Below are 25102 nucleotides of genomic sequence, written 5' to 3' on the forward strand. Positions count from 1 at the left end.
ATAGAAATAATGTGTCATCTGTATAAGAAAAATTACCAGTAACAAAATATTTTCCTCTCCTTTGAAGTTTTACGGAACAAACAAAAATCTGAAATATGTTTTCAACATAAGCATTCTTTTCTTTCTTCTCAAAGTAATAATGCAAAGCAGCAGTCATATGACATTTATTTAACAAGAAAAGTCATTTGTTTTCTTCATCCTCCTTTTCTGCCCAACCCATATTTTTCTTTGGAGCAGAACTTTCTCAGCAGTTTTTATTCGCTCAACAAATAAGAATGAAAGTCTTTGCAAGAAGTGTCTTTGAATTTATGTTGCACAAACAGAATCCCCTTTAGTGACTCCACGGAAAGCTGGTTCCTCTCCTTAGTCCATTGGCTCTGCATTAGTGAGAAAACATTTGCATTGTATGAGGGAAGTGCAAAGACAAACTGTGCAATCTTCAGTAATTCTGAGCAACATGTGAGGCTTTTGGCCTTCTCAACTATTTGGTCCACTTCTGGTTCACTGGTGGACAGACTTCAACCCCAGTCTGGTGGGTCTCTCAGATCCTTCCATATAAATGTTGAAAACTCTTCCATGGGAGCCATCCACTTCTCAAGATACTCCAGACATGCACTGAACATCCTTGAACATCAGCACAGAACTGGTCATATTCCTTACCAAGTCCATCTCTACACTTTTGTGCCAGTAGTCCCTTAACTTTAAGACACTTTTGCTGTGAGAGAAAGAATGTGTTTAAAGCTGGAAACATCTGTATCATCCTCTCAATGCCTGGGAACAATGACAGCAACCTTGTCTTGCTGTGACAAACCATTGCTCTGTATTCAATATTAACAAATTCACAGTAATCCTTCAGGTTCTCAGTGCGCACTGTGTAAATGTGGAAATACTGATAGATTTTGAACATGATGTTCTCATCGTCATTGTCCATTGCGTCTACCCCATGATGAACACAGTTATTTAAAAGGTGTGCTGGCCATGCCACACCAATCACATTCTTGTTCTGAAGAAACCTCTTTAAATTGGCGATTCTTTCCTCCTTAATCACTACTTCATTTCCTCCTTCATTGGATTCCTCCAAAATCTGTGTTGCACTTGTCTCCAGTAAACACAACACATTTTTCATACAATTTGTTTTTTGTGTTTCAGTGAGGTATTGTGTAATGGTTTCTGCGGTCTCATTTGCTGTGTTTCTAAACTTAATTAATTTTGTTTGCACGCCACCATTCTTCCAGTCAAAGCACTGAATTATGATTGGGAATATTTTCTCTGCTCCATGGTTACTTCCATCTGTAGAAATGCCACAGTACTGGATTTCATTAAGAGCTTCTAAGAGCTGGAAGAGTCTGGAAATGCTTTTTTTTTAGCAACCCCCAAAAGTTCATTCTGCTCATCTGGACATAGCGTTTTCAGTGGGAGAAATGTTTCGTCACTCATCCAAATGACTTCTTCAGTCTCAGCTGACTGCAGGTTTCCCCAGTCTTATAAACAGTACATTTGCATAATGACTGAAACTAGCACCACTGAAGGAACAATGGGCTGGGCCAGCCCATTGTTCCTCATCTCAGTCAATGATTGTGCAAAGCTCTATCCTCATCTTTGAGGTTAGGATTCCTGACAAGGTGGAGTGTCTCCGCAGTTGTTCTGGGATTTTTAGATTCACTAGTTTTCTCTCCAGTGTCGTTGAACTGTTTGCTTCCTACCTTCCTGCCGGGCTCCTTCTGTACTGTGTGGCTGTTTTTTAAAATTCCTCGATCATGCTTCTCACTCCAGTTCTTCAGTCGACAACGCTGCAATAACTTTTTATATGCATCTTTGTGAGCATCAACAGTTCTTTCTCTGTAGTCTGATAAACTGATTTCTTTAGTTCTTGGCATGATGCTGAAGTTTTTAAACTGAGTGTAAATCGGATGTTAACTCTATTTTGATTTTACAGCTTTGAGTATTACTAAGGTAAAGCCCATCGACGGCTTGTGCTAAGGACCCTGATGATTTTTTCCTGAAATAATGCTCTGCTGAAAAAGCACCTTCAACAAATTTCATAGTGCGGCTAATAATTTTGTCCTCACCTGTGCTATAGTTATTTACCCCAGTAAGAGGTGAAAGAGCTTGTAGTACAAAAACCCCAAGCTTTACAGTTACCTGGATAAGACCAAATCCTGCTTCTTCTCAGTCCAATCTTCTTTTTATTTCCCTTTTCCTTGTGTAGTCAAAATGACATTGTTCTAAATTAACTTAAGCTGTTGTTTAAAAGACGTAAGACGTAAAAGAGTCTCCAGTTTTAGGAGAATGAACCTGATCTTAAACCTCGCACTCCGCAACACACTCGGTACATCCCCCCAGAAGCTGGACCATGGAAGGTGTCAAGAACGGACCTGGACCTGGATCCAAAACCAGAAGAAGGCCGAGTGCCGTTTGGATTTCTACTTAACATAGAAACTCTAAGTGTCTCTGATGTTTGCTCGCTAAAGCGCTCTTACTTCAGTCTGAATGATGAAGATTTCATCACATTCAGGAAACAGACATCTCTATGGTCAGTTTTTCTCTTCCTCCTTTATTCATGCAGCTCTCATCACATCTGGAACAAATTTTTTCATTCACCAACAGAAACAACAACAACAATGACAGACACGCCACTGCCACGGTGACCTGTGTGCACCAGGACTTCATGCCCTCCATGCTGGCTCCGGTGCACCTGTAAGGACGGGAACATGTTCGACTGCTACAGAAACACACTGCACGACACAGATACCATTTTTGAGCCTGGCTTCATGCTAGATTAACCAGCTGCTGTGCAGATGAAAAACAACATCTTGTTACTATAGCAACAGCCTGCCACAAACATGGTTGCCATGGGCTGCGTGGACACTTGTGAGCTCACTGATGCTAACACTTCCAGGATACAAAAAGTGTAAAAAATACAAAATGAACTTTGTACAAGTCTAACACACTGTTAAAAATCTGAGGTCATCAGAGGACAAAGGTCAGAGGTCATGGTGGATACTTACAGCAGGATCTGATCATGGACATAACCCTAACTGATGGCTCAGGGTTCGCCCCGGTGTTTCACTCAGTGTCCAAGAAGGAGAACAGTGACCTTTATGTAAAGTCCAATGAAAGAGTCAGAAATCCTACTGAGCATGTGCAGTCTGTGATCAGATCAAGCTGTAGTTGCTGTAATGATATTATGTGGCTGTGCTAGCCTCCTATAGGAGGCGGGGCTTTGTAGGGATTGCTACTTGGAGGCTATCTGGATTTCTTAGCACCATTCACAGCCAGAGAAGAGAACATCTGCGTGAATCTGAAGGAGTTTAATTCTGATTTGGAGATTTTCAGAACGCCATTAAATGAATGAATTAGAAGGGCACTCGGACAGGCCCGAGTCCTGTCTAACAAACAGGAAGCAGAAGCATTTGACACAACCAGCTGTCAGAGACAACATCTGAAAACAACCAGAGTAGCTTCCACCTGGAACAGAAGCCTAACCTGAAAGGAGTACTGGTTCTACTGCAACAGTTTTCTCATGATGAAGTGGCATGACCATAGTCCTGCTAATCAAAAAGCACTACAGAAAGCACAAATGTTCGGTTATACTTCTGCTACTACGACTGAAACTACAACTACTGCATTTATCAGAGCTGATAGAACAGATGGAGTGACGAATAATGAGATGAAGATGAGAATACCAAAAACATTCAGTACCATGTTTCTAGGGTGTAGTACTAGTTACACTAACACTGTAGGGTTCGCTGTTGGGCTTCTACTGCAGAATGATTCAGTAGGCTAAAGTATTATCGGGTCATAGTTCTAGGTAAAGTACTATTATAGAATAAAGTATTTGCTGTATGGTGTAAAACAGTCGTTATGTAGTTTTAGGGCAGAGTACTAACAGCTCTAATGCTGATGTGGTACTTAGTGGTAACCATGGGGTTTGTATTGGGTTAAATACTAGCTGAAGTACTAATGGCATAGAATTTATAACCCATCCTTTACGTCAGGTAGCTTTAGTACTTGTAGAAGTACCACTCTGTCTGATGTAATACTTGTTTAGTAACTTGCAGTCTTAGTTGTACTTGATGCTTTTATATGCTGGAGTACTGCTATCTTAGAAACGTGAAGTAGTTCAGTGTAAGCAGGGCTTACTGGTATTTATCGAGTTGTATTGCCATTTTCTACTAGCTGAAATACTACAGCTTTATAAAAGTACCATTAAACGAGTCAGGAGCTTTCAATTTAGGATTTAGTAGTTTAAGTTGTTTGGAGCTAGCTGTAGGGTTGTTTGGAGGGTTGCATTTGAGTTCATGATGAAATATTACTATTATGAAGAGCTAGTAGTCATTGTAAGGACTGTTGGACAGTCTCACAGCGACTGTTTCATTCTTCCAGTTTTAGGATAATGACGTAATGTTGGATCGTCCACCAGGAGGTGCCACAATCCTCTGAGCAGAGCGCCGTGGTATGTGGTCATCAATCTGAGCTCCTGGACAGAAAAACAAGAAGATGATCATTTCAGTGTCACTGTTATCTTGTTTTTTATTGCTATCCTTAAACTGGTCGGATTATTGACCAGAAAACAGCAGACGTGTTTTGGTTTCCCACCTGCGAGGGTGAATCCCGACTGGTGGAGATTTCGGGGGCCGGTCAGGGTTTTTGGACATGGGGGCCCCCTGGTGGTCGGGGTGGGTGGGACTGATTTAGTCATGCTGATGACATCATGGACTGGACCATCGTAGTTTCCACGGGGGACACCGTGAGCTTCGGCCATCTGAAACGGGAAGAAATAAACCTCCAGATTACTGGATCATTTAGCCTATTGGACAGGTGGAGGCTGTTACCATGCATCTGTCACTAACTACCTCTCAGCGACCACTAACTGCCGGTTACCTTGCTGCGGGCTTTGATCCTCTTGTACACGATATCAGGAAAAGCCTTCCTGGGAATGAAGCGTCCTGAACCTTCGGTCACGTTGAGTTTTCCGTCCTCCAGAAGAACTCGTCCGCCGCTGATCACCACCGATGCCACTCCCCGAAACTCCAAACCCTCAAAGATGTTGACCTCTAGGTTCTGCACACAGGAAATAGATCATGATGAGAAGTTTTGAAGAGGTTTGACCCTAGATGTAAATGATTGATATGACAGCGGTGTTGTTACCAGGTTGTGAGTGTTTGCAGAAATGATTCGTGTCTCCTTCGGATTCCAGATGACAATATCAGCATCAGATCCTACAGCGATCCGACCTGAGCGCACAGAAGCATCAATCCTTAAAAACAGCTAATGTTTGGGGAACAAAGGGCTGCAAGACTTTGTAAGATTGTTCTTCAGGACGGCTGGAGTGTTTTGTGATGTAAAGCTGGTATGTCAAACTCATACACTGGGTGGACTGAACCAAAGAAACTCTCTTTTCTGTGAGAGTAAAGAAGTTTTAACCATGCCAATCTCTGAGATATCGAATTATTAAAAAGAGCAATTTTAGCAGTGTATCTCAATTTTTCTGGATGAAAAAGAAGTGCTGCTGTAGTAAATGAAAGAAATTTGTCAGCACGTCTCTTTGGGCTTAAATTGTAAGACATACTTGTGTAAAATCTGGTAACTTGTTGTCCATTGTCACTGAATTGTTTATTTATTACGTAATTACTTTGAGCTAGTATGAATAGCCATGGAAGAGAGGCTTTATTAATAGAAAAAGTTGTTAGACTTGTGAAAATACAGTTAACACTCATAAAAGGTTTATGTATATTTATTCACATTTTTCAGTGCCATCCAATGAGGTGGCTTGGAGTCTTCACCTGACCTATCCTATGTTTGACACCCCTGAAATTTGTCCTCTTGTCCCAGAAACATGTCTCCAGTATTTATCTGGAGTATTTATCCTTTTCAACATTTACCTGCAACTGACGTCATACCTTTTCGTGGATACATGCTGAAGAGCTTTGCAGCATTGGTGCTGGTTACTGCAACAAACTCATTCTCATCCATCATTCCAGTGGCCTGAGAAACACAGTGGAAACAGCATGAATGCTGGGACTCACAGTAAAAGCAGAGGGATGGAGATCAGGCATAGGAGGAGGAGAATCAGGGTGGGCGTGCAGCACATTCACACTGATGATACCATGGGACTGAGGGTCAGGGTTCCAAGGTCAAGTTTTCTTACCACTGCTCTGTCCCAGACCACCGACATCCTCTCCTCGATGCCATTAGTTCCCTCTGGGATCAAAGTGAAGTTGTCTTTACCGACAGCTTTCTGAGCGGTGGAAAAGCTGGCCTGAGCGCTGGAGGTTACTTGGAGGTCTCCACTGGAAAACACACAGCAAGCACCTGTAAGGGTCACCTGTGACATCTCCATGGTTCAGGTGAGGGGCAGTAATGCTTACCATGCTAACAGGGAGGTCAAGTACTGCGGAGTCGAAGGATCAGGGTTAAGGGGCGGGCTTGTGACGAAGGCAGCAGCTATGGCCCAGTCTTTGGACCAATAATGGGAGCCGTCGGTAGCCAGGCCAGCTGTGATTGGTTCCCCATACACCACCATGCCTGTGGACAAAGAGGTTCAACTTTAGGGCACCAAGTTGCTTTTAAAGTATCAGTACCTGAGGCTGGGGATGTTGTTTATGGTAACAAGTTACCCCAGAGCTGTTTGGAGTCTGTCACAGTAAACTGATCCTGGCTTAGTTGACCCCTTTCTCTGTATGACTTGAACATGGTGGTTAGTGCACCAAAGGAAAAGCTCAGACAGCTCGACATCCAATCCAGAAAAAAATCCAGTCCAGAAAAATGTAAATGTTGTGTTTCAGGACAGCTGGAAATCCAGAGGCTCCTGATCCAAGCCACAGGTGCGGCCAGCGACAACTCTAGAAATTGGCCCCAAACTACTGACAGTCCAGAACAGTCACTCAGACCTCTCTCAGTGTCCAGGATTCCTGCGTGAACAGGAGCAGAGGGTAAGTGGCTGGTTTGGCAAACGAAGGAGACAAGCGACCAGATATGGAGGAAGCCCAACGTTACAAACGTTCAGAGACTGCCTTCTTCCAGCATAAATAGGAACCGGCTAATGACCAAATCTCTGTTAGGTGTATTAATCAGATTCTGACCTGAGAATGTCAGAATCTAAGAATGTGTTTAGTGGACAACCATACCTTCTGACCTGGGTGATAGGTAGCAACAGCGGTACACCGAAGGCTGTCAGGAAACTTGTTTTGTTCTTTCGTCCATAACAGTGCTGCTCGAGTGGGCCTCCAGATCCTGCGGCAATGACGGACATGAAGTTGAACAGAAGGAAATCTCACCTTCCAAAGTTGGAAACAGACGTAGCCCAGAGACACTTCGAAAGATGACAAACCCGTAGCAGAAGATGTCAGCGAATTGTGAGCAAACTCGATCCAAGAAATCAGTTGGCTCCAAGTTGCCTTATTGGAGGATGCGAGACACTGAAGAGCAGCCTCCAGCTCCTGACTTGCCCTCTCCACCTGCCCATTAGTCTGTGGATGGAAACCAGAAGACAAGCTCACCTGCTCGTCTCTCCAGACTCGAGATGTAAATTGTGGGCCACGATATGACACAATGTGTTGAGATATACCGTGAAGTCCGAAAACATGGTGCACCATGGAGTTGAGCAGCTTCTAGGGCAGACTGGAGTTTGGAGAGGGCAAAAATATGTACAGCCTTTGAAAAATAGTCTATGATGGTGAGAAGGACTGTTTTACCCTCTGAGGGAGGCAGACCAATGATGAAGTCCACTGGGATGTGAGACAAAGGTTGTTCCGAGGTTGTAAGAGGGTGCAGGAGGCTGGCTGGAGGTGAACTGACAGATTTGTTTTGAGCACACACAAGACATGCAGAAAAATGCTACCAGGCTTCTTTGATCAAGGACAGCCACCAGAAGGAGCACTGAAGAAGAGTGATGGCGCGGTTCTTACAGGGATGGCAGGCCAACTTAGAGGAATGGAGCCAGTGGATGACTCATTAATGGATGTTGGATGGAACATACAGCCGGTTGGGTGGACCGCCACCTGGATAAAGTTCATCCCTTTTGGCAATTCAGATCAGTGACTTCATCTTGGAGGTGAGTGTAACCGAGAGAGAAAATCGGGCTTTACATTCCAAGAACCTGGTCGATGAGTAATTGTGAAATTAAAGCCTGGGAAGAAGGCCCCCCTGGATTGAAATCTAGTATATCATCTCAGTAGACAAAGAAGAAACAGTTCAGGAAGTCACACACCACGTGATTAAATGATGTCATATTGAAACACAGATGGTGCACTGATTAATCCAAAAGGCATTACGAGGTATTCAAAATGTCCTAAATTTTTATTAAATGCAGTCTTCCACTCATCCTCTTCTTTGGAGTGAGATGCTAGGTGTTTCGCAGTTTAAAGAACACTGTTGTGCTCTGTAGGAATTCAACATTCAAACTTGACGTTTTTTAAGTTTGGTTTTTATTTTTTCTCTTGTTATTTCAGTTATATTTGCATGTTCGAAATAAAATAAAAAAATAAAATCTATCTAAAAGGGGGAGACAGCAGTGGTGGGAATGGATATTTGTTTTGGATGGTGATATTATTTAGACCTTGGTAACTGATAGATTGACAAAGAAACTTGTCCTTTTCTCTACAAAAAAGAACCCTGCACCTACAGGAGAAGTGGAAGTGCAAATGATGCCAGCTGTGAAACCCTTGGTAATATATTTTTCCATGGCGTCCCGTTCAGGTTTGGTGAGACTGTAACTATGACTTGTAGGTAGCGAAGCTATGGGAAGAAGGCCTATTGCACATTAGGTGGAAGTGAAATGGCCAGATCTTTACGAAAAAACTGAACAACTGAAACCTGAGGGACCGATGACAGATCTGGGGCTTCACTAGGTTCACGTGTGAGGAATGAATGGGTGGAGTGGCAGAATTCAAACTGTTTTTGTGATAAAAATTACTCCAGGCAGAAACCGAGCGTGCCCAGTCAATCTGAGGGTTCTGTTTAGCAAGCCAAGGGTGTCCTAAAACCAGAGGAGAGACCTGGGATTGACGAATAGTTGTGTGAGATTATTTTGTTATCATATGTTACCTTATATCTGTAATCAAAGTAGTTGAATTATGATACTGCTATAGATCATATTATACCCCTTAATATAGAGTGTGTGATCAGTATGTAGTTTTAGTTTGCATTATACTTCTGACTTAAAAGAGTGTGAAAATCATTAGATCTATTTGAGTGACCTGTATTATTCGACACTGTTGAATGTGTTACATTGTTTCTTGACATTTCATACTGCTGAATCATGAAGAGAATGTTGTGTGCAGAAGACCTTGTACTGATAAATGGGAGAAACAGACCACATTCCATACCCCCACCCTTACAGAGAGCAGAAAGACAGGGAGCCGAGGTCATAACTTAGGCGCCGTAAGAGAGAAAACATGTGAATGTTTAGGCTTTTTATGACTAGGTGGGGGCCACTAGGGGCTATAAAAGGCTGAGTAACCCGTCACCATTTTGAGACTTGCTGTGACCCTCTGCAGGCAACTCTCCCCATCATGATGGTTCTTATGCTCTTAAGTGTTGAATTATATGGAAATAAAATATTGTTGATTGAGCATTTATACACCGAGTATTGTCCTTCCTTCAGCCCAAAGATTAAAAGAACTGGGAGATTTTAACAACTTGGTGCCGGTGACCCGGATCTTTGGCGTGCTGAGGAGGGGCAGATTTGGCCTGTGGTGAGATCGTGGGGCGAGGCGAACAGAGGGCCGGCCTAAACAAAAAGGTAAGCACAGCCTGTTGTATTATAAATACCAAATGTGCATATTGGGCTTTCCAAATTAATCTGTTCGCTGAGTTACACGTATTTTCACATTAAATTTGTCGGTGTCTGGTTTTTGGCGCAAGATACTAACAACATAAGTTGAGGCTAAATTCCAGTGTGTTAAATGAACTGCTTCTAGCAAGATACTAATTACATACTACGTTGAGTCTAGTTGCAGCTAAACTGCTTCTAGCAAGATACTAATTACATACTACGTTGAGTCTAGCTGCAGCCCACTTTACCTTCCACATTTAACTTTGTCTAAGACTGGCTTCTGTAGCAATAATACATTAGAATCTTTGGAGACGCGGCCATATGTCCAGTACATTGAATAGAGGTTTTGAAGTTCGGTTATGGTGTCGGATATAAGCCCTCGTTGATGCGGTCATAAAATTAGTACAGAATTAAGGTTAAGCAGATACTGGCTTACGGTGTCGGTTAAGCGCTAGCAACGCGTAATGCGAAACACGTCCGTAGGTTTTGGTTTATGATACGGCCGTGTTCTGGTGATGCGGTCGTAAGTGCAGTAGTGAGGGGTGCTGGTTTCAGCACATTGAATAGAGGTTAGACGGTGGTTTATGGTGTCGGTTAAGCCTCGAGGGTTGCGGCCATAACATTATAAGTAAAATATTTACTTCACCCCGATTAAAGGTAAAGTAGACGCTGGTTTATGGTGTCGGTTTTGAGCCTCTCGGGACGAGCATCACTTTTACGATGCGATTTTGCCCCGTGGTGGCGGCCATAAAAGCGCAGTGAAAGGGTACCTGGTATATGGTGCGGTTGTGCTCGGAAGAGTTCTAACAGTTGAGTTCAGAGGTTTCTGTGTAAATTTCCGCTGATGAAAAGCGCTCTCTGTGGGTCTCACTGCTGGTGAGGCGCGCTCTGGGCGTTGTGTGTGTGTGTGAAGCGCGCTCTGGGTGCTGCTCTGTGTGAGGCGCGCTCTGGGTGTGTTTCCGTGTGTGAAGCGTGAACACAGTGACAGTGACGGTTGATGTGTGAATAGGAGGACATTAGTGCGAAGAGAATGCTTTAAGATCAAAGGTTGACGCCCTAGTGTACCTGTGGAAATTAATTTTGTTCAAGGTGTGGCAACCCCTGTCTGTGGACGCACAGGCTGGTCCAGCGTCGTCTGGGTGCCGAGGTGGCGACTTGGGAACTGAGGACTCCCGCATAGCTACAGAATAACACTGGTACGGCCGTGTAATCACGGGTTCACATTTATTCTGGAATAGAACAAGAGAATGCTTTGACATCTAAGGTTGAGTTCTATATTAGTCAAAAAGAAAACCGAGGTTAGAGTCCTCATTTCTTAAAATAGAGGTTAGAGTCCTCGTTTCAGTGACGTTTCAGTGGTTAAAATTGTTGTGTGCCTGTCCCCTGATAGCGTGAAATTACGAATAAAGAGGGAATTTGGAGCCACATAGAGATAGACGGGCATAATTGGGTGTATTACTCTGTGGTGTAATAAAAAATAATTTAAAAAAGGAGAGAGAGAGAGTAAGAGGTGTGTAGTGGAGAATTATTGAGAAGCAGAGAGAGGAATGTGTTGGGAGACTGGCGTGCAGTTTGCGCTGTCAAGGTGGGCGTGTTGCCTGCTTATCTTTTTAACAGTGATGAAAATGATATTAAATAAATCTCTTAGTGTGTTAATACAGGAAGCTATGGACCTGGACCAACTGCCCCCACAAGCACGGCGGCCGAAGCAAAATTATAAGTAATGGGAACCACACCCAGCATGAATCAGCAGCTGTGAAACAGACAGCAGCGAGGAGAGAATTAGAGGAGAAATTAAGAGAAGTTTTAACACAAAATTGGGGCCAACAGACTTGTGGAGGTTGGGAAGGCGTCCGGAGCATCACAACAAGGGGTGAAACAAAAACACACACAAGCAGAGAAATGTGAGAGAAAGGCTCCTTTTAAGGTAACGCCTAGTTCGAGAAAAAGTTAAAATTAACCTGCCTACAAATGCACACACATGCAATGAAGAAACAGCTTACACTCATGAACATGTGAAGATTTTCCAGCAAGGTTAAAGCAGCAAAAATCAACATACTTCTGTTGTTAAATGATGAAGTTTATCCATTACTAACAAATAAACCCTCTGGGTTGCAGGACAACAATTTAGCTTCAAAGAAAAAGAAAATAAAGAGACTGGTATGACCAACCAGTGATGAAATAACAAATTTTGTGGTTAAGAGTCAAATTGTGAGATGTTTTCTGATGATTGAACAACACAAGTGATTACTGACGGAAAGAAAATTCTCTTTTGTGAGTTTAAACATGATCTTAAGAATTTGAACATGTGCATGTTGTCCTGTCAACTTGGTGGGTTATGAGTTGATTATATTGTGAAAAAAAAAAAAGAAAAAGGGGGGAGAGAAGGCTGACACAGGGCCTGGTCCGGTGTTTCTCCCCTCTCGTTGTAACACAGCCAACACAACATCATTTTCCTGTTTGTACACTTTGGTTTGTTTTTGTTTTGTTTTGTTTTGTTTTTGTTTTTTTTGTTTTTTTGTTTTTTTTCTTTCTTTTTCTCTTTATGTTTAATTACAGGCTGCTTTGCCGGCCCTGAAAGCCGAGGCTGACCTGGACTCCTGCTCTCCCCTCTACGTGACCCTGACCAAATGCTGCAACAGCTGGACCCACAACAACAACCTGAAAATGTCAGTGCTGCAGGAATGCGATCTCATGCAGCAGAGACGGAGAGCACTAAACCTAAGGCCCGTTTCACTACACGGGGAAAATTCTCAGACTACGTCAGCTGACAGAGCTGTGACGGGATGCCTGCCAAGCCCGAATGAAAAGTAAGGCCGAGCAAAAGGATGCTGATCTTGATAACTCTGCATTAACACTGTGCAGGACAGTGATGGACCAATACGGCAGCAAAAGGGGCGTGGCCGAGACAGGAGGAGCAAGTGAGGTCAAAAGGCACCTCAGAATGGACAAAAACACAGAAGAAGATGCAGGTTTCACCTACAGTGAGCATGGACATTGGAGAAAGGACTGCCCCAATTGGGGTCAGAACCAGGGACGGACAGAACTTTGCAGCAGCAGCAGCAATGGTCGCAAACAGACTGAAAAGGAGGAGGGCAGGACCCCAGGGCACGCTTCAGGCCATGGTTTACCCAAGACACCAGAACAGGAAAGTGATGAACACACACACACACAAACACACACATCTACATACACTGATGAAAAGAAACACACACATGAATATATGTGCACTCGTCGATTGAGTGAAAAAGGACACACACACACACGCTGATGCAATGAAGAATGCTTTGCTAACAAATGCTTATGCTGATATGCAAAATGCTGCACACAAATATCCCAATACATAATTTTTATGAGGAGCCATTGATTATCGTTGATTATTTAGGATGTGTTTTATGTCACCCAGAGGACATTTATGTAGATTTTAGGGGTAAGGTCTGAAACAGTTTGGTTATGAAAACAATGTCTGTGCGTGATGTCTGTTTATGGCTCAAGGCCTTGACTGAATTCTTTGCTGTGCTTCATACAGCCTGGTGAGGAGCAGTGGCACAGAGTGAAAATGATGAATTAATAGTGTAAGTTTTAGGTCGGAGTACTGCATTTTCTGTGATTGAAATTTAATACAAGGAGGAACAAAGGTGCTACGGTACCTGAGGTTCTCATTCCCACACAATATTGTCCCGGCAGGAAGCAAAACATTCCTGTGAATTTCTGGTTGATTTTTTGGTTTTGCTTAGCGCTAGCTTGATTTTTATCTGTGAGCTTTGGCTTGTGTTCTTTCTCGTAAGCGAGAGAGGGATAGTTTTATGTTTGGACATGTCTGCAACGGGCCCTAGTTTGTGTTATTTTTATTAGTATTTTGTTGGTTACGTCTGTTTTCGTTTTGTTACCTCTCAGATAAGAACATCTGAGAGGTGTGATCCACCGGTGGTGATATTTTGTGAGTTCATGATTTAACAATCAGCTCTTTAAACCAGGCCTGAAAGATTGAGATTTAAAGCGCTATAAAATATTATTACTGTAAACAGTTGCAAAGTGTGCTTCTCCATGATTGTAATTGGCTTGGGAGAAATTCACTTATAGGGGACACTGATCACGTGAGAAGTCCTGAGTCTAAAAGGATTGCAGCGAGTCAATCCAGTCAAAAACAAGGAATTGTTTTCCTTTAAAATGATGACGTCATCTTGCTGGTGATGGATGCTCGAATAGGTCACGCGTGAGACTCCATTGTCAGCAACATCTGGTATGAATGGGTGTGAATGAATGCATGTGACTGGACTGTGATGGACTGACTTGATACTGAGACAAAGACTGCACCAACTTTAGGATTAGTAAATGCCAACAAACAATTCACCTAGCCGGCAAGAGAAGGGTGGATGCTTCGCTTTGTTTTGTTTTGTTTTGCAGGAGCAGGAGGATAAGAGAGAGCAGAGGAGGAGACGGTAGCTTCACATGAGAGTGTGGAACTGCAGACTTAACCCTTTGGTTGCTGATTTTGAGTTCTGAGATATGATATCACTAACCTTCTCTTTTAATTTTCTAGCTCGATGGATTGACACATGGGAGTGTGTCAAAAGGGGAGTTGAGTCTGAACATCAAACAATGGTTTTATGAACAGTTTATGACTTTATTTGTGTGTTTAATAATTTAGGTATGGTAAGCTTATAATGTGTTAGAATAGAATAAAAAAAAAAAAAAAAAAGGTTAATTTGTTTTTGTTTTGATTTCTTGATTAAACTAAGTGGTTATAATCACTTTCATAAACACATTGCAAATGTGCTCATAATGAGTTGACACTCAGTCTTTTGAAGGTCATAAGCTTCGTTCGGGCGTGACTGTCCGGACTGATAAATTGTAGGTATTGACTTTGAGTGCAGAGGGTAAATGCAAACACGCTTACACACACATAGATTATGATTAGAATAAGTTCCTTGGTCAGAGAGTCCTGAACATGATATTTTAAACCAAATTTGCAGCACCGGAAGGACAATGGATAACAATAATAGATTATCAAGGCTAGGGAGAGAGGTGTTTTGGTTTTCTGTCTCTTGCAGAGAAAGGAACAGACACCAGACGAGGTACGGAGATATGAGGACCCTTCACAGCAGAGACAGATGTAGGGACTGCCGAGACAGCAACTGGGGTCAAGGGTCATGGCGTTTGGGCTCCTTGAGAAGATGGATCCCATAAACACAGCAATAACCATGAAGGGGTTGGCGAAAATCTAGGAACACCAGACCAACGAGGTTCGAGAGGATCTTGGTAGAAAGGGGGACACGGCTATGACCCCAAAATACACAGATCTTTGTTTGAAATCGGGGCAGAATAATCCCCTGATCTGTGCAACGACTAAAGGGTGGTCTAACCCCGGAGGTCGAAGAAAGAAGCTGAGAATCACCCAACTGGAAGATACTGGTAGCTGCAGCAATAAAAATAAAGGTTAAAAGCTCCTTAGACAGAGGTTCTAGTCTGAGTACATTTGAAAGGTATAAGGTGGCACCAAAAATGGGAGTGGGAAACTGTAACACCAAAATAAAGCTGTGGGAGAATTGGGGAGTGATGGGAGTGTCATCTGTAACTGCTGTTATGGTTGTAAATCTAATTTTTCTTGCATCTGAACTGCTAAACACAGAGGTCATCCCACATATGGTCCACCCGTTAAAGGGGGACAGAGGGCCTCAGGACCAAGAAGAGCTGGACCTTGTAACGCTGGAGTGAATGTTATAAGTGATCTCTTTTTAAGAGATCAAAAGGGGGAATTGTGAGATTATTTTGTTATCATATGTTACCTTATATCTGTAATCAAAGTAGTTGAATTATGATACTGCTATAGATCATATTATACCCCTTAATATAGAGTGTGTGATCAGTATGTAGTTTTAGTTTGCATTATACTTCTGACTTAAAAGAGTGTGAAAATCATTAGATCTATTTGAGTGACCTGTATTATTCGACACTGTTGAATGTGTTACATTGTTTCTTGACATTTCATACTGCTGAATCATGAAGAGAATGTTGTGTGCAGAAGACCTTGTACTGATAAATGGGAGAAACAGACCACATTCCATACCCCCACCCTTACAGAGAGCAGAAAGACAGGGAGCCGAGGTCATAACTTAGGCGCCGTAAGAGAGAAAACATGTGAATGTTTAGGCTTTTTATGACTAGGTGGGGGCCACTAGGGGCTATAAAAGGCTGAGTAACCCGTCACCATTTTGAGACTTGCTGTGACCCTCTGCAGGCAACTCTCCCCATCATGATGGTTCTTATGCTCTTAAGTGTTGAATTATATGGAAATAAAATATTGTTGATTGAGCATTTATACACCGAGTATTGTCCTTCCTTCAGCCCAAAGATTAAAAGAACTGGGAGATTTTAACAGTTGTTAATATGTTCAGCAAAAAGGAAAGTTTTAAGCCTAATCTTAAAAGTAGAGATAATGTCTGTCTCCTGAATCCAAACTGGAAGCTGGTTCCACAAAAGAGGGGCCAGAAAACTGAAGGCTCTGCCTCCCATTCTACTTTTAAATACTCTAGGAACAACAAGTAGGCCTGCAGTGTGAGAGCGAAGTGCTCTAATAGGGTGATATGGTACTACAAGGTCATTAAGATAAGATGGGGCCTGATTATTTAAGACCTTGTAGAGATGGGTGAGCCAGAAAACGGGAGGACCACCAGCTGAGCTCAGCATTCACCCTCTTACAAAACGATGACTCTGAAGGCTCAGGACCCCAAATAAGGGTCTGAATGAAACCAGTTAAATCTGGATTAAAGGCCAAAAGGACGAAGCTGACGCCCTCACCTTTCTTCCTGGCTTTGGCGATGACATCAGCAGCAGATTTGCTCATCACCTTGGTAACGTACAGCGGGCAGTTGGACTGTTTGGCAATGGTGATGGCCCGATACACTGCCTCAGTCTCTACCTGAAGCACACACAAAAACACACACATCAGAAATATGCAACATGCCAACACATCAGCCACAATCTGCACAGGAGTGTGTCTCAGGTGTGCATACCTCTTCCGAGTGCGATATAACATGTCCTTCAGGTCCAGTAATGCCAAGACAGAGAAGCTTCTTCTGCTCCTGAAACACAAACAAGTTTATACCAGTTAAAACCTATTTACACCAGTTAAAGCCTGGGGTAACCAAACAGTGAAACTGAGCATGAACCTTATTCTCCAGAAACAGCCAAATGACAAAATCAAAGGGTGTGAGTCTGTTTGTTGTGTTAAAATCTCTGTCTGCCATGTCATTAGAGGATGTCACATTCTGGAAGGAGGCAGCAGTGTACCTACAAGATATTTGTGAACCACACCTAAACCATAGCAGTGGTTCACTGCAGGGTGTCAGACCAGAGAATTGTTCCCCTGTTCTCAAAAGCTTTTTTTTGCACCCCAGCTTTAAAGGCGCATTATGATGATGGAAGCTGTGAATGTTGGAGGAACTGTGGCTATGACACTACCATACCATAGTGTGACACTACTACGACACTATGACACTACCATATGTTTTGGGATTGTAAGAATATTAAGAGGTACTGGAGAGACGTCCATAAAGTGATGCAAAACATCTTTAGTACATATTTACCCTTTGATTTCAAATCCATATTTTTAGGATACATACCCTAAGACATACAGGGTAGAGATAAATACTTACTTGGTGTGCTGCTAGCTGCAGGTAAAAAGGCACTGACCAAAAGATTATTAACACAGGATCCACCAACATTAAACAGCTGGATTGATGTAACTTTTGAGATTCATAATATGGAAAGTTTACTTTTTTAGTGAATTTTGAGTATGAGAAATTTGTAAAACATTGGGGAAAACAGCTCCGCTATGTGAGTTCTATAAGGCCAGATATCGCTGATATTCATCATTGAAGGAATGGTTGTTTAAATTTTTGTTTGTTTGTTTTTGTTTGTTTGTTTGTTATAATAACATATACTAATGCTATGTCACCATCTGCTACTGAGTGTGTTGTGAGGGGTCTGAAAAATGCTTTTGCCATGATGTAATCTGTAATTTCCACAAAGTATGCTGATCAGAGTAATTTTCAATGATTGAACTGTAGTAGAGACGAGCAAACATATTGGTAGATCTGAGAAGAGAGAACTTTTGTTATGAAAATGATTTTAATCTTTTACACATGATTGCATTTGAGCTTATTAAAGAGCTGTGGCTCCTGGTCAAGTGAAGGTCAGAAACTCTTGGCAGGCGTTAAGGATCAGCCAATACACGGTGAGGACAGGAGCTCTGAAAGGAATGGCAACACACCTGCTTACATGACATACGCCTGGAGTGATTTTTATCTTTTATTACTTATATTCTTTAGAGTTCAGTTTGAGTAAGTTTCCTTCATGGTTCGAGTGTGACATTTAGCCTAGAAATCACACAGAGTTCAGCTGTGTATGTGCACAGGCCTTATGTCTGGCTAAGACGAGAGGTGTGAGGTTAGCAGGGGTGCAGACGAGGTCATGACACATACATAGCCTACACAGCAGGCACCCACATACACACACACTCACACACACACATACACACCATAACAGATCTATTTTGGTAGGTAAGAAGTGAAGATGTGTTTTTGCTGCAATTGCAAATTGTGCCGGCAGATTGTCAGATGCTTACAGGAAGTATACCTGATCTACGGGAAGATAAGGAAGCGTACGTGGGGCGACACCGGGATGGAGATGAGACGTAATGTTCTTTAAACTATGTTAAAGTTAGCAGGAACATTTTGTGGTTTAAGTGATGTAAGCTGTACTTTGTCTATTTTTGCAAAAGAGGGGGCTTTGTTATTGTACCCATATAAAACCTTTGTCTAATCATTGTGAGTTCAGTTCGATTGCTGACTTAGCCCAGCTTCGGACTCCACGCGTGTTATCAATAAATCTTTGCTTTGATCACATCTTCCGGACCAGAGTTGTTATTTGCTTGTGAGCCCTCCGTACTCCTTTTCTCCAACTGTTGGCTTTTCAATTGCTCTCTCTCTGGATATATATAGTTACAAACTGTATCTATCTGTAGATATGTTTGTTTCTGTGTTTCTTTTTTCTTTTCTTTCTCTTTTTTCATACCTGCTTGAAGAAAAAGTACTTGAAGTGATGGTGGTCACCCAGACTATTGTACATATATGAGTCTTAGAACAAAGGAAGCCATCAGATAATGTACATTTTATTTTATGCACAACTTCAAGAAACACTTAAATAAAAAAAACAAAAAAACTTTGTTTTTGCTTCTGACTAAAACACTTAATTCAGTTTGATTTTGTTTTATTTACATATCACTAAATCACATCAACAGTCACCTCAAGGCACAAACAGTTACAATTTTATGTCTCCAGCTTCTGTTTGCATTATGTTCATCCTTAGTTTGGACTAATTTAACTGATTCAAGCTAACTGTGAAACACCAATTTTCAATTTTCTGCTCTTTATTAAATGAATAGTCAGAGTTTTGTTCAATTACCTCATCAATGATGTCACCATTCTCAGCATGGACCTGCGCGATGGCTCCGAGATCCCGGAGGACACTGAAGGCCTCATAGAGCTGAAACCATGACAACGGTAAAATGAAAGCAAAACTAACAAAAAGAAACAATCAGTGAGAAGTTACTCTGTCTGCACACCTGAGAGTCGGAGCTCTGGTACTTATCTTTGTAGGCCATGAAGAAGAGGAAGGAGTTCACACCTGAAACACAGAGTACTGCAGTTTATACTCAGCCAGACTATAGTTCGTCCTCTGCGTCTTGCGATATCTGACTATAATTGATAATGAGTTTATTGATTATTAAATGGCGATCCTGACCTTTGTCCTTGACGAGTGTCTCCAGCTCCTCGTACAGCCCCTCGTGCCAGCGGGTGATGTCCACATGGAGGGAGAAGTCGCAGCACGCCCTCTGCTCTGCCGCATCTTTCCATTGGTCAAATGCCGTTAGTAAACTAGTCCCCGGCTCCACCAGCACGTGGTCCACTGCCAACACCAGCTTACTGTTAGCACATCACACTGAGGCCAGATGGTATTGATCGAATATTGATTACTGACTGATGGTGGTGGTTCCTCCGGACAGGGCGGCTCTAGTTCCCTGGTAGAAGTCATCTGCCGGGTTCAGGCCTTTCTGCGGTGAGTACAGGTTTGTGTTGGCGTCGATTCCTCCAGGGATCACCAGCTGACCATATGCGTCCACCGTTTTCACGCCGGATGGGACAATCAAGTTCTCGCCAATCTGTCTAATCAGGACACGACAGGAAGTCCGAGGTGTGATGGTCAAGCTAACATTGGTGTAATTATCGATTAGAATATGTTCACTCGACTTCTGACTATAGGAGTAACCTGATGAAATATACTTCGCTGTGTTGTACTGGTGCTTGATGAAGACCACTAGTATACTTACAGCAGGGGTGGGGAACGCCAGGACTCAAGGGCCGGTGTCCTGCAGGTTTTAGATGTGTCCTTGATCCAACACAGCTGATTTAAATGGCTACATGACCTCCCCAACATGTGTTGAAGTTCTCCAGAGGCCTGGTAATGAACTCATCATTTTATTCAGGTGTGTTGACCCAGGGTGAGATCTAAAACCTGCAGGACACCGGCCCTCGAGGCCTGGAGTTGGACACCCCTGACTTACAGTAAACTGGTCTTTTGGTTTTTCTTGTTTTCATCTCTGGTAAGACGAGCAAGCAAAAGGTTAAAAACAATGAAGCAGATCTAAGAACACCCTGGGAGAAGACGACTGGAGCTCATGATGGCCAAAGAAGAGAAACCAGCACCTCATCTTTGACTTTTTTAAAGATGAAGAAGCAGACGAAGGACTGCTCTATCAGAGACTGAGCTGTGATTGTCTACAGCTCAAGATGATGCTGATTCTCTGAAGTAAAGAGAGTTTAGGAATAAAACTTTGGAAGATAAACTTTTGTTTGAAGATGTCATGAAGAACACCCTAAAGCTTGTAAATTGACTTTTCTACTCTTTCTGAGCACTTTAAGCCTTTTTTCTATGTAACATTTACACACATTCATACTCCAGTGGATGCATCAGAGAGCAGATGGGGGTTGATATCTTGCCTAAAGCATGCAGGCTGGAGCAGATGGGGATCAAACCACCAACCTTCCAATTAGTAGGTGACCTGCTCCACCACCTGAGCTACAGCCGCCCTCAAGTGGCAGAGGCTGAAGGACCAGATGTGCTGGTTTTTGGATAAAAATGGACAAAGGAGTTCCTCAGTGTGGACAGCTGATTCTTTTGGAGAGAGCACCACGACGGGATGAAGAGATACTTAGGCCACACTGAGAAGGTTGATTATGAAGATTCTCAAACACAGGGACAAAGTGAAGGTGATTCACACCGACCACAAGAAGAAACCTGACACCCAACAAGTGAGATTTTATGCAAAAGTAAATTAAATGGAATAAACTGAATGTGTGAAGAACTCAGTGCAGTCCAAACAGCTGGAAACCAGTTTTCAGATGCAGCCTTTAGACTGAAGGTCAGTATGATCCAAATTCTGATGTTTTCATGGCCTCTTAAGAACTGAGGTACAAACTTACAGTGAATAGAAAAAGGGTTTCTATGTCTGCATCCATCATCCACTTCCTGCTCCCACAGACATCTGCTGAGAACAGTTTTATCATCATGTCAGAGGTGCTGCCTATCACAGACAAACGTGAGCAATGACTCGGATGAGAACATCTGGTTTGACACAAAGATTCAAACGTTTCAGGAAAAGCTCATAGAGATGCAGAGGAAATGATTTGTCAAGAAACTCCACTGAAGCTGCCTCTCCTGCTCTGAATCCAGGGTGTCAGCATTAGTACAAACGTGAACAAATATTAATGAACTTTCAAGATCACAGCGAAATTCGGTCTTCTCAATGACCGAATGTCCCCCACAAAAAAAAAAACTAATTACAGAAAATACATTGCACATGCTCCATCAGAGGAACCAATAACCCCAATACATACCTGAAATATTGACCTTTTTGAGTCAAAGAACACTTGGTTTCAAACATGAAGGGCTATGTTCTTCTTCAGATGAGGAAAATGTTTTTTCTTCAGTGAATTTGCGCGTTTCGTTTACCATGTGTGGAACACGAGGACATGTTTGTTCCTCTTTAAATCAGAATGATTACATCAGTGAGAAAAAAGAGAATATATTTACTTGATGGTCCCATCCTCAACATAGATATCAGCGTAGAACGACTGGTCGTCATTGACAATCTTTCCTCCTTTGATGATCAGACGGTCGCCCTGGAAACAGAGAGGATGGTGCATAGATCATAGGAAAGAAGCTTCTGACTGCAGATTCAGACGGGGTCGACAGGAGAGGCGTGGCCACCAAGCAAGTTGAGAACGCTTTCTTTGAGTTAGCTGGATCCACAAAACCTACAAGTCACAGTTAGCAGCTCCCACCACATTATCATCTTTCTGGTAATGCTGACTCTGCTTTAGAATTTGAGCCCGCTCATGTTTAAAGAGGCATTTCACAGGTCATGTGACTCTTCTTCCTCACAAAATGATCCTCGTTCCGCTTGTCCTTATTAAGTTGGGGCTGGGGCCTATCTAAACTACCACTGGTCAGGAGGCAGGGTCACAGTTTTTATTTGATTCCTGATGTTTTAGTTGTTTCCTGCCTTCCTTGGGTCCCCTTGTAGCTTCTGATCTAGTCTTTATCTCTGTGTTTGGCATTTATGTTCTTTCCTGTTTTATTTTGATAGTCTCATGTCTTGTATTTATTTTTACTTTGCATGTTGCAGGTGTTTCCCCTCATAAGCACTCGGTGTGTCTGTGTGCATGAATAACATGCCTTTGCCCTCAGTCACCTCCTGTGTGCCCTATGCTGGGCTGCCTCAACAGCCTGAGTGAATATTTATAATATTCATAACATATAAAATGTATATTATATGATGTCATATTACACATTTACTGTTATTATCCACGTAAGACGGGTAAAAACGACTCTCCGGTTCTGAAGATGAAGCCGGTGTTTCTCTAGATTAAAATGGAGGCTGTGCTCTTTATTTACCCACTGTCATGGCAAATCCTGGACGATGACCTCAGAGTGGACTGAACTCTGATCATTAATTTCAGCCGATTATCTGCAGTCACAGTTTTACAGATGTGCATCTCCTTTGACGAGGTCCCTGATTGGAGGAGTAACTCAAAGAAAGCCTGCATTTGTTGAACTTGAACATCTGTTTGGTGCAATCCAATCTCGTGATACAACACAGAGAGTATGAAAGATGGAGCCTGCCACCCCAACGTCCCCGAAGTGACCAAATTTGGTCAGCGGGGTGGAGGTAAGTTATCAGGTGATACCAGCTAGCTTGGTTTGTGCGTGTGGGTGATTGGCGAGCTGTCACGACTGTCACTGTCTACATGTTTTTAATGTATGCTAGCATCATTCAGAGCCAATCAGCTTTTAGCTGATGTGCAGTCACCTGACCTTACAAAGGGAGATAAAGAATGTGTGAGTGCTGTAAACACTGCGGTCAGACTGTAAACAAGCTGCTGTGTGAATAAAGTTTATATGAAGCAGGAAGTAAAGGAGGTAAACTGGTGAGCACGGGTGGATTTTATCGATTATCGAGTGTTTGATTAAAATGAACATTTAGGCCAGCTGTAGTTTTCTCCTGTGGCCTGGAGCCTCACTCGGGTTTATCGCACTGACGAAAGAATAAAAACAAAGAACAAAAATACGCTGCGTGGCTCAAAGTGGTCCTGCAGTTTCACTATATCAAAAAATACATTTACAGAAATAAAGTCGCCAGTATGGAGAAATATGAAAAAACAGCAGATTAGTGTTTTAAACTAAAACACTTCAGACATTCCAACTGTCTGAGCTCTGAAAGATCTGATTGGTTAGTGCTGGTGAGTTGGTGATCTCTGCTCTGGAGCAGGTTAGGTCTCCAGCATCATGGTGATATACCCTGAATTACCTGGATAGGCCCAATGCTGCCCCTCCCACTGCTACAGGTAAGCAGGACGGATGAACTGTTTTTAAAAACACGTGTAAAACGTGGATCCTGTCACCTGACAGGTGAACTGAGACAAATCAAACCGTGCTGTGCCAGGACTGGAACTGGCTCAGGTTTTAACCCGTGCATTTTTATCGACCTCCCCTGAACGCAGCATGAAAAAACCTGTCAGCATCCGTGACCTCTGCAAACCAAGCCGAGCCGAGCCAGGCCGAGGTAGACGTGTCTAATCAGCCCCGCCCCGCCCCGCCCGGCCCGGCCCGGCCCGGCTCGGCCCGGCTCGCTTCCCAGCCTCGGTGCTTGCCTGCTTCTGACTGACCGGCGGAGCCGCAGCATCACCGGTCGGTTTTCCCCGGCTCGGCCCGGTTCGGGTGGACCTACCGCGTGTCTCGCGCTGCTCTTCTTGCCCTGGAACGACATCCCGATCGATCTGTGATCAGCTGATTGATCCGCTCACACACGCGCACAGACACAGCCAGCTATTGTTGCGCCCGTCGACACTGACGTCACGTTTCCGACAACACAGCCTGACACAGCTTCCGGTGGGAGCTTCAAAGTAAATCTCCCGAACGTGTCTTCTGAGAGTAATCAGAGTAAAAGTACGAGTATTGGAGGCACATTAAGAAAAAATATATACTATTGATCATTTTTTGAATAAAGTCGAAGTTTCGAGATGAGAGTGGTAATGTGGAGATCCAGTGTGAAGTTAAACGGCTGCTGTAACACACTGAGGCGCGTCATAGCTCATAAACACAGGGCGGACATCACGGAAGCTGCATCTGTCACACGGAGGAGTGGATCTGTACAAATGAAATTGTTGGTCAGATGCGAGGTTCTTGCAGCCTCGGGCAGTAAAGAGGACGGACGCTTATCACTACACGGCTCAATTTGTTCACTGACTCATCTACAGCAGTCAGTTTTGAAGTCAGTGTTGAAACAACGGTCATCTCCAAATTTCATCATTTTCCTCAGAATGATGTCTGGTTCTAGTTCAGACTAACAGCAACGAGTCAAAATGATCAAATGCTTTAAAGTGTTTATAAAGTTTTAAATGCTTTAAACTGATTTCTCTCCGAGTCCATCTCGAGTCTATGAACTGAGCAGATGCTGCTGTCATTACAAAATGCTGTGTTTTTATTAAACTAGGAGATCCAGTGACTAAACAAAGAGCAGGTTCAGCTCAGCTTTAACTTTTTCATCAACATCAACTTTCAGATATTTAAACTCAGGTTTTAGAGCAAATTAACAGCCTTTTATTCGAAAGGAGATCATTAGACCTCTCGTCTTGGCTTCTGATTGGCTCTAGTGCTTAGTGTCAACTAGGTCACAGATTTATTGATCTCGTGATGTGA

General features: G+C 42.9%; 1 protein-coding gene across 1 annotated transcript; it reads right to left on the reverse strand.

The window, feature by feature from the left end:
• Positions 1-2533: 2533 nt before the first annotated feature.
• dpysl4 (dihydropyrimidinase like 4) lies at positions 2534-24288 on the reverse strand. The gene is made up of 15 exons (XM_031754337.2): positions 24132-24288; positions 21935-22023; positions 19823-20007; positions 19586-19750; positions 19407-19468; positions 19247-19327; positions 16795-16863; positions 16580-16700; positions 6372-6528; positions 6152-6293; positions 5904-5988; positions 5152-5237; positions 4885-5064; positions 4600-4765; positions 2534-4480 (listed from the first exon to the last, which is right to left on the reverse strand). Exons 1-15 carry the CDS (start codon positions 24168-24170, stop codon positions 4389-4391), a joined length of 1719 nt encoding a protein of 572 aa, XP_031610197.1. The 5' UTR covers positions 24171-24288; the 3' UTR covers positions 2534-4388.
• Between the last annotated feature and the right edge of the window lie 814 nt (positions 24289-25102).

The sequence above is a fragment of the Oreochromis aureus genome, linkage group 8, assembly GCF_013358895.1.
Source record: "Oreochromis aureus strain Israel breed Guangdong linkage group 8, ZZ_aureus, whole genome shotgun sequence".
NCBI lineage: Eukaryota > Metazoa > Chordata > Actinopteri > Cichliformes > Cichlidae > Oreochromis > Oreochromis aureus.